Source organism: Callorhinchus milii, unplaced genomic scaffold (genome assembly GCF_018977255.1).
Source record: "Callorhinchus milii isolate IMCB2004 unplaced genomic scaffold, IMCB_Cmil_1.0 Scaffold2, whole genome shotgun sequence".
Taxonomy (NCBI): domain Eukaryota; kingdom Metazoa; phylum Chordata; class Chondrichthyes; order Chimaeriformes; family Callorhinchidae; genus Callorhinchus; species Callorhinchus milii.
The window spans coordinates 49,177,922-49,188,466 of NW_024704743.1; the positions used below are offsets into that span (position 1 = coordinate 49,177,922).

Consider the following 10,545-nt stretch of genomic DNA (forward strand, 5'->3'; position numbering starts at 1 on the left):
CTCTTTAAACACCTTTGGTTATCATCCCCTCCCCCACCTCCTTGGCCCTCACCTCTTCTGATGCGGCTGATGCGTTCGCAGACAAGTATACAGTCACTTCACAATAAATCTTGTGAAGCAAGTGGGGACGTCCGCTCGACGTGAAAGGCACTATGCTAAATGCAAATGTTACTATTATTAATGCATGTTAAGGCACAGTATCTGGTCCAAACCTTCAACTGTCCAGTGCCTTTGGAAATCCACTATATAAATGCAATTTGTTGTTGTCCATGTTGAAATAAATGTAGCTCTTCGGCAATTTGTGATACATTGTACAGATCACTTCTTTTCTTTACCACAGGTTCGATGAATATCGATCGAATACCACAAGGAAGCCCAGGGTGCCCTGGGGAACTGAGAAGGAATATGGTGGCATTAAAAACGTTTCACTACCAGAAGAATTAAGACCAAGGACTGAGCCTCCCATTAGGATGGCAAAAGGACACCAGCACTACAGCTTTGCTGGAGACAAGCTTCCTGGGTTTGTTGATGATTTGATTCCACTGTTACAGCTGGCTAGATATTTTTTCTTGATTTATTGATTTGCAGTAGTCAAGCAGATGTCAAGATATTTTCAAAGTCAGTAGGTGAACAATGACTTGACTGCACAGATTTATACCATCAAATGGTCAATGTGTGCCTCAAACATGGACAAGTTGAACTAATCTTGTCTGAGTTTTATGTACTGTATTTAGTACTTCTGGTCTGCCATGGCCAGTAAAAGCTGAGACTATGTCATGCAGTGTGTTGCATGGAGCAAATAATGTAATACAAACACACTTATTGGGTATGTTTTACATGGGTGAGTGTTGTGAATGTTTACAGAGTTTTCATGAAAGGTCAAATTATTTCAGTCTTGTATGAGCAAAATATACATGATTTACAATTTTAGCTGAATCTCAAGATTCATCCTTTCAAGGTAACACTTTGTACCATTTAATGCAAAACAATGTGATCCATGTACATTACAAGTGAGGTGTACATTCCACCTCACTGAGCCGGTCCGGAACCTTTGCATCGTGTTTAATCCTCAACTGGCCTTTGTACCCCCACATCCATGCCATGACCCGCTCTGCCTTTCCCCAACTCCACAAAATTGCCCGAATCTGCCACTGCCTCAGCCCTCAGGCTGCCGAAACCCTCCTACATGCCTTCATTACAACCAGGCTTGACTATGCCAACGTCAATGCCCTGCTTGTCAGCCTTCTCAACTCTTCCCTCTATAAGTTGCACATCATCCAGAACTTTGCAGCTTGTGTCCTCTCCCGCACCAGACTCTGTGAACCTATCACCCTCGCCCGACTCCACTGGCTCCCCATCCCCCAGAGGATCGAGTTCAAAATTCTCGTCCTCGCCTTCAAAGCCCTAGACAGCCTTGCCCCTCCTACCTCTGTGACTTGCTGACCCCGCAAGTAAACTGCCTCTGCTCGACTGGCTCCGGTCTTCTGCTTGTCCCTCGTGCCCTCCGTTCCACCATTGATGACCGCGCTTTCAACTACTATGCCCGGAAACTCTGGAACAGTTTTCCTCTATTCCTCCTCCTTGCCCCTTCCTTCCCCATCTTCAGGCCGTGCCTGAAGACCTTCCCCTTCAACCGTGCCTACAGTCGCCTCTAACTATCCCCGGCTCGACGTCGTGCTCCGCCATTCTTGAGTGCTCGGGGTTGCTACTCTGCATAAGAGGAGCTATATAAATGCTTAAATTGTTGTTTGTTGCCCCTGTCCCAAATCAGCAGAGCAGTAAAATCTAGAGGACCATACCGTTTCCCCAGGGTTTCTTCTATTTCTTTGACCACACCTATAGTCATTACACTCTCCCCCTTCTTCCTTGTTCGAGGTCAAACCCTACCACTGTACAGAGCTTCAAGATGGTATACTATGTGAAAGGCACTCTATAAATGTAAATTATTTTGTTATTGTCAGGAGGATCCAATGTCATTGGCACGTCCTGCGCATGGTACAGATACACAGCACAGAGGAAGGAACATTGGTGATAACCTCACAACCCAGAAGTCAACCAATATTTAGAAAGGGAAACTGTCAGTGCAATAAGCTATGTGTGCCTGTGTTTAAAATGGAGTTCCCTTATATACTCTAGGATTTATTGAAAAATTACAGGTTGAATAACAAAAATAACTGCAGATTTATTTTTAGATATCTTAATTATAAAAGGCTAGAAACATCCTGAGTTTAAGTCAGAGAAAGAAAAATCTGTTGTTTTTATTAATTAAACATTATCAAGCCTGTTATCAAGTACAATTTCTTAAAATCCACATAATCATTTATTTTTACTCTTCCAGATTGACAAAAATAGGACTTACCTACGGGAAATAAAAAGGGGAAATATTTACATCATTTCATTTCTCCAATATTTTCCTGTAATACAAGGTGCTAAAGCAATTGCTCTCAAGTTACAAAAATAATTATTGCACCACTAAAATAACTGATGAGCAGAAGCCCAGTGTATTTTGCTGCAGTGTTTAATTGTTTTTATTACCTTATGTTTTCTTGCAGTGATATTATCATATATCAACCTTATGAACGCACCCAAATTAAGAAGAGTGATATCCGTTCTGAAGATCAATTGTAAGTTTTACGACTTCACATTGTGAAATACTTTTGAGAAACAAAATGTAAAATAGTTTTTCTAAGTTGGGTATTTTGTGTTTCAGACAAATAAAGCAACCTTCCATTTTAAGTCTGGTTCTTCCAGGCCACATATAGTATCATGTCAGCCTCTGAATCAAACTCTAAGGGTTCAAGCCCTATATCAGGTCTTCAAACTCACCATCTAGGCTGACACTTCAATGCAGTGCTGGGGGTGCTGCACTGTTGGAGGTTCTATGTTTTGGATAAGATGTTAAGCATCAGTGTCTGTTCAGGTGGACCTTAAAGATCCCATGGCACTATTCGGAATAAAGAAGGGAGTTTCTCCTGGTGCCCCGGCCAACCATCCCCCAAATACAATTGGTCATTCACTTCTGGCTGTTGATGAGACATTGCTGTGCGCAAATTGGCTGCAATGTGTACAAATACACATTCACTTTATGATAAATCCTGTGCGGCTTTGAGATGTGTTAACAATGTGAATGAGGAGTTACATCAAATGCAGGGATTAAAAGCAGGAATGTGATTCATGATAAAGCCACCTGGATTCCACTCCAACACTGTGTTTTAATCACCACCTCAGAATAGCACCACTTCCTGCGTCTCATGACGTTTCCATTCCTCATACTAAATGAAATTTTAACTTATCCTGAATTGAACCGACCAAGTGTTGTAAAGATATTGAACACAACATTGTTGCTTCTTTTTAATTATTACGTGAATAGTGTTCAGTGTTTTTTTTTTGGTCAGCCAGGTGTCAGACGCACACGGAAACTCATCACCATGCTTAATATTATCCAAAACCAAATTGAGTGGCATGGAAATTCCTGTGTATCAGAATAGAACACCTCCAAGTCTGGTTTGGGGTACTGCTGGAGTTTAATCAACTAAAATCACATAGCTTGCCATTGAAATCGCTCTCTGGCAAGCTTTCCCACTGCTTGAACATCTAGGACCATTGTACTCATTAGGGCTTTGGCTTAGAGAGTTAACAGGAGCTGAGTGGAAAGTCTGACCCTTCAAGTCTTCTGCTGAGCCAGGCTGGCCGGTATTTCATCAGAGTTGCCTTAGAGTACTACGGACCCGCCTGGCTCAAAAACTGGGCTACTGAAACTGCCACAGGGAGCGTACAGTTTTACACATAATATACATTAAAAGTGCCTTCAAGATGTTGATTAACAACCATTGACTTATTCTTTATTATTATGATTACTATATCTGCTGAAAACATTTAATTCTTACTTACATTTTTGGGGTTTTAGGCTTCCAAAACCTCCTAATATCACAATGAAGTAAGTAAACCTGCTTTGCTCAACATTTCTCTGTTTCTATGTATTCAATCATTGCATATAGCACATTGCTGGTAATTTTAAATCAAGCTACCCATTGCACTTCACTGCAAATAGCATGAAAATGCTAAAGATATGGATTTGCTTTGGAAGACATGATTTTTTGTTATCAGATTATGAATTCCTAAAAATATCAGAAGAAAAGAATAAAGCCACCAAAGTTTATCCCTTTGGTCCATTAAATTTCCTGTTATGGTACCTAGAATTATTTATTTTAATACATTTTACTGTATCTAATTATTTTGATACTTTTGGTGTTGGCATGTGTCTCTGCTCCTAGCCACCATGCACTCATTTATTCTCTGGTATCTTGCCCAAGTTGACATTATTTATGTATGAGTGGAGGATGCTGTACAATGACCAGAAGAAACCATGGCTACCTTTGCTCTCCCTAACCTTGGTAATGCCAGGACCAATTTTGCCTCTCTGCTGAGACCATTGAACTCAGCACAGACCACGATTCAAACCAGCAACCCTTGCCCCCTCCTTCCCCTCTTGAAACCTATTTTATCAATCATGCTTTCAGTCACCTAACCCTCCCCCCGACCTCACCATCAGCACCATCTCCACCCCCTTAGCTCCCCAAGCTCAGGCTCATAGTTAGCTGTTGGTGAGATGTCCTCCCAAAAGGAAGAGCACTATATAAATGTGAATTGTTGTTGTAGATTATTTCAAATAATTACAATTATTTAAATAAAGACATTTTTGCTAATAGCCATCCTAAATGTTACTTTTTCTTAATTAATCTCCTCTGGTCCTAATGATGTAATTTACTTAAAGTTGATCTGCTCAATAACTTTCCTAATCTTGTTTGGATTTGTTAATGTTAAACTTCTTTACAGTATGTCTTCTAGTTCTGTATTCATTGCATTCTTAAAATCAAGTCACCTGCATCATCTATGCCTCTTATTGTTCCTTTGTTTTTAGCCAGAACCAGATACACTTGACATTTCCAGCCGAACATCCCTATACTTCCCACATAAACAAATATGCAATGTTTCCTAAATTCACTTCACCAGATGATCCATACACTGGTGTGCGAGGTGGAAATCAACAGCCCATTACTCCGAATATGCCGGCAAGACCTTACACTATGACTGTGAATAAAAAAATTAGAGGTAAATGTATGCATTCATGAAAGTAGTTTAAAGAAAATGTAATTACTGCTTTTCAACCTGCTTTTATCTTTCTTTTTAACTCTCAGAAATTCTTCTTAGTAAATTACAGCTGTAATTTCTTCCCAAGGGTTTGAAACAGTCAACTCAAGCATGCGTCTAAAATTGTACCACTGACTAACCAGTCATTCCCAATAACACATGTTAGGATTAACACTCAGTTCAAGGTACTATGCTGACAGTGTTCCAGCAAAATCAGGCAACCCCATTGACCCTTATAAAACAAGATTAAATCTCCTGCAAAGGAGATTCACAAGGATGATCCAGAACTGAGAGGTTAAACCTATCAGGGAAGGCTGAACATGCTTGGACTCATCTCTTGAAAAGAGGAGGGTAAGAGGTGACTTGATAGAGGTTGTTAAAATGATGAAAGGTTTTGATAGGGTAGACATAGGGAAGATGTTTCAACTTTGGGAGAAACCAAAACCAGGGGCCATCAAAATAAAATTGTCACAAATAGATCAAATAGAGAAATTAGAAGAAATTTCTTCACACAAAGAGTAGTGGGAATGTGGAACATGCTATCACAAGGAGTTGTTGAGGCAAATAGTATAGATGTATTTAAGGGAAAGCTAGATAGGGACATAAGTGAGAAAGAAATAGAAGGTTATGCTTGAAGGCTTAGTTGAGGAAGAGCGGGAAGAGGTTCATGTGGAGCATAAACACTGGCATAGACCAGTTGGGCCGAATGGCCTGTTTCTGTGCTGTATATTCTAATGTATTCTAATGTAAGATCCACCCTGTTTTTGTAATGCTTAATCATTGGATAGTCTGTTGATTGGTACCAAATGACATGGTCCTTGGGGATTTGACATGAAAATCTATACAAATTGGCACAAGATGTGTATAAATACAATCATGTATCACTCTTTCTCTGACACTTGCCCTGGCCAAGGCTCTGTCCTAAGTAATTGGTAACTTAACTACCCATTATATTTGGTCAATCTGACACATCTTTTACCTTGATTAAGAATTGCTGTTTCAACCACTGAAAAATCCAGAACCAAGTTTCCATTTGTCAGTCTACTCTCCCTTAGATACAAACTCTTCTTCCTTACTTGTGCTTGGAAGTATAGGCATAGGTTGGCAAAAACCAAGGCATTGGGGACTCACAGTGCACATTAATTATTATATTCAGTTGCTGAATAAAATATTCCCTCAAGACCTATTGGACTATTAAAGATTTTCTTTCAAGAGTGCTACTATGCCTTGTGCATTTCTATTCAAGATGCAGATTAATGTTAACAGTTCATCAGCTACCACATTAGAAATGAAAAGACCTTGCAGCTCGATCCGCAGTCATTGATTAGAATAAGTAGCCAAGGGTACAATTTTTACTTTTTAATTGTTGTATTTAAATTTTTAAACTAATTGTAGTCAGACAAGTAAACACTGGATAGAAAGTGATTGTGTGAAATGCAGTATGAATTTACATTATGCCAGATTGAAGGAAATGTACATATTAATAATAATAATATTCCTTGCATTTGGTATAGCACTTATCACATCTTCTAGGCGTCTCAAAGCACTTCATAGAATATACTGTAAAGTATGTTTTGTGGGCGAAACATGGCAGCCAATTACTCACAGTAGTGTCTCACAAACAGTTGTGGATTAAGTGACTATTATTATCCTTTTTTGGAATGGAAGTTACACTGAATTATAATCTGGTCCAAGAATGGAAATCTTTGAAATTCATCAGCACAAAAATCTAGGTGACCTAAGAGAGCGCGGCATGAAATGAGTCTGGACAGATTCACTCGGGCTCCTCGTGAGTGAGCCACGCAGGACACAACTGGCAATGTGATTAAGATAAGCCAAGTGCCTTGCTGGTGTGGGAAATTCATACTAACGCGGTGTGTGTTTGTGTGCTGTGGGTCGTTTTGTTTTGAACTCAATGTAAATTGGAGTGAGTGAGATGGCAAAAGTACAAGTGCTATGTCTTTGAGTACTTGGTGGTAGATCCTCAAAAGAAGGGAGAATATTCTGTCCTACTCATGGAACTATTCAACCAAAATTATGTAAAAAATAGTCATCAATAATTATATAAAACTAGTCATCAATAAGTAATCCTTGGAAGTAAAAATTTGTTTTTTTCTCCCAACTTGAGAAGAAAGAACTAAAAAGCTAAACAGCAGCAAATGACTATGCCAGATAATATGCTGGCAAACCTTCTACTCAAAATACACCGTTTTACTTTACCATATAAGATACAACAGGAAGACAGTGCACATTCCATTCCATATGCACTGAAACTTCCACATGTAAGTGGCATACATATTTGCATACATGAGGGAGAAGGAGACAGAGGGATACAGATGAGAATAGGAGTGGGGTGTAACATGCAAATATAACACCCACACAGACTAGTTGGACCAAATGACTTATTTCCATTCCAACAAATTAAAACTATGCAACCACCCAGTTGAAAGATTTCTGTAGCTGGTACAGAATAGGTTAGTCTATTTGTTAGAGAATGGCTTACAAACCTTTCGGGAGAAGAATCACCCTCCCTCCCCAAGCTGCTACCCCTCCCTCCATTGAGGCGTAATCTACATCGTGAAATATTGCAGAGCCATTAAAATCTGTGAATCCTCTTAGAATTGATCAATGCTCCACTCCCTTCAGCAGGTGAGTTGCTTCAGAGATACCTTGATTCCAGAGAGCCTCTGATCATTCCTTCCCTCCCCACCCCCCATCACCCTGAGGATATTCACAGATTGGTCAACAGACAAGTGATACTCAAGCTTGTTCACTGTAACCCCTGCCGAATGGTATGGAGTGCAAAACAACTCAAAATGTGAGAGTATTGCACTGTCCTACAGAAGCAATACTATTTGTTGATTCTTTCAGGTGATTAGCAGACTGCTCTTTCACCTTTGGTATGAGCATCTTTCTGTCTGATTGCAAGTGCCCTAAGTAAAATGATTTTGCATAGACCTTTTACAGTTTCCACACAATTTAATACCTGGAATTTGTGTTTAATTGGAAATGTGACTACAATGGGTCCATTGACTACAAAGATGATTGCTGTGAGAAATAGAAATATCACATTGGTGCAGAGGAGGAGTTTTCAACAGTGCAGAATTGAGTGTGCTTTGAGCTCTCTGTTCTGTACTTACTGAGTATGTTTAATAGTGACACAAGGGCCGGAAATTACAAAATAATCTACTTCCCATACTTGTATCCCTTGTTTTTTCGAACACAAACATTTAATAAAAGATTCCTCTCCCCCCACTACCTCCCCACGCACTTAAAATAGAATACTAATGGCATCCCCAGGGAACTGATAACATTGTACTAATAATCAGGACATCCAATAATTCTCGTAGTATAATACATGAAAGCTGAATACCATCATTAACATCGGGCGCTCCCACACTCTGTATATTAATTCTTTCATACAGCTGGGCTTAGTACAAATCATTCCTCCAATGATTCTATCAGCAGCAAACAAATGAAAACCCAAATGGAAAGAAATTAAAGAATGTCAAAGTAGATGTGGATCATTGACTATTTCATTCTTTAAATGAAGGCCTGATGGTGGGAATGCCTTTTTGATTATAATGTTCAGTTGTATGGATGACACCAACATTGATTTCAAAATGCTTTCACTCCTAAACCTCACAGGATCTGCATACAGGCACGAAATCCAGGAAATCCCCTTTGCATCTCAACAGAAGGGTTTACACTGGCCCGGGGAATATGGATTTTATCATGTAAGTGCTCGTACTGTAAGAATACAAAATGCGTTTGCTAGAGGAAAATAATCATAAACAACAGCTTTATAAATGATCTCTTCAAACTGTATTGTTGATCTTTAATCCTTATAAAGGATCATTTTCTCAGGTTAACCATTAATATTAGTTAAAGGCATATTCCCCAGGCTTTGGTTAATAATGGATATCAGGTCAACTGTCATTTTTCAACCTCAAGTTTACTGATCCAACCCAACACCTCTTGCTGTCCCAAGGAAAGATCTTAAATGTCGTATTGCATTTCGTCCTCTTAGTTTTCACTGTTTGCAATGTGTATGGTGGCTCAATATAATGTTATTTTTTCTGGATATCCGAGAAAAACTCCTGCAGTGTAATAATTGCTTGTTCGCTCATACAAAGAATTGAAGGTTACTAATCTTAGCAATTGCTTGAATAATCCAAACCAAAAAGGTAAGGGATGGATTAAACTTTTCTTTCTGATACGTTGATCTGATTAGCTTCCAAACTAAATGTTGTCAATCACACCTGAAGACTTTCCTCCCTCCCATTACAGCTTGGAGTTAAACCACACCGCTGTTAAGCTCTTTGAGACTCACTCACTAAACTCACTCTTTGTTTTCTTATTGACATGAAATAATTACCCTCCAGTTACTGACTTGCCAACCAGTTGAAATAGTTTTGCTAAGGGAGATGGTGGAAGCAGAAAGTCTTCATTCTTTCAAAAGAAAGTTAGATATTTCTTTTAGGAAATAATATCGTGAGGCATGACATGTCTATGCGACTGTCAGAATGGCGGAAGGTGAACTGGATCAACCTTGGTCTTCTTTCGTCTAGCAAATTCTTATGTTCTTATGTGGTGTATTTATCTTCAGAAGATCAGGTAAGTATAGCGTGTACAATGACCAAAGATATGTATGACACATATGTATATTTTTTCCTAGATAATCAATGTTACAATATTTTGCACCTTACTGTTAGGATTTGTTTTTTGATATTGGCTTTTGATATACAATACAACCCGACAGATAGTTTATTCTTTCATTGCAGTATCCAAAATCAGCTCCAGGATATTCCCAAATGTACTACCCCACACCACCAAAGGCTATAGCTCCGAACAATTTGTTGCGGCCAATGGAAGTTACCGTGACTGAGAGAACAGCTAATATACTGAAAAACATAGAAAAAGCACAATGGCTATCCACATACATGCGGGATTATACAGGTAGGTTAACATCATTGACAGTTGCTGCCACATAAATCATTACTGTTCTTAAAAAAGGTCCTTACATTTTAATTACAAATAGCATAATGTTTTATATACTACAACAAGCGATATTCTTTAGATTTAAGCATGAACTGTTCCATCATCAAATCTTACATTTGTATCTTTATAAATAGGCAATGGATCAATGAATCCTATTGAATTGGATGATTACCATGAAAAAGTAATTGCAGAATTGGCAGGAAGAAGCAACTATTTCGAATCAGAACTAGTGAGTAAATTGTAAATTCAAGCATTTGTCATTCAAGTGGCACTGTAAACTTTTACACACTATTGTGTGTGCATAAACATAGATATACCTGATCTCTGTAAACAAATTGCTATGTCCACTGTCCAGGTGCCAGCATGCTAAGAACCAGCATGCATTTCTTGGAC

The 10,545-nt window shown here is 38.9% G+C and overlaps 1 protein-coding gene across 2 annotated transcripts; it reads left to right on the forward strand.

The window, feature by feature from the left end:
* Positions 1-363: 363 nt before the first annotated feature.
* Positions 364-10,545, forward strand: LOC121848046 (uncharacterized protein C7orf31 homolog). 2 transcript variants are annotated; one of them, XM_042332179.1, is made up of 7 exons: positions 364-520; positions 2,553-2,624; positions 3,908-3,937; positions 4,922-5,112; positions 8,800-8,888; positions 9,936-10,110; positions 10,287-10,544. In XM_042332179.1, the coding sequence occupies exons 1-7, from the start codon at positions 471-473 to the stop codon at positions 10,394-10,396; spliced, it is 717 nt and encodes a 238-aa protein (XP_042188113.1). In that variant the 5' UTR covers positions 364-470; the 3' UTR covers positions 10,397-10,544. The 2 variants fall into 2 exon arrangements, with proteins under 2 accessions (XP_042188113.1, XP_042188112.1); XM_042332178.1 differs by lacking the exon at positions 364-520 and having other exon boundaries at positions 2,340-2,624; positions 10,287-10,545.

Bases quoted from the DNA above. Each gene is read 5' to 3' on its own strand.
- LOC121848046 (XM_042332178.1), top strand. From the start codon at position 2,485: ATGAGCAGAAGCCCAGTGTATTTTGCTGCAGTGTTTAATTGTTTTTAT. The intron at 2,625-3,907 runs GTAAGTTTTACG...TTGGGGTTTTAG, and splicing joins ATCCGTTCTGAAGATCAATT to GCTTCCAAAACCTCCTAATA. The intron at 8,889-9,935 runs GTAAGTGCTCGT...CTTTCATTGCAG, and splicing joins GGGAATATGGATTTTATCAT to TATCCAAAATCAGCTCCAGG.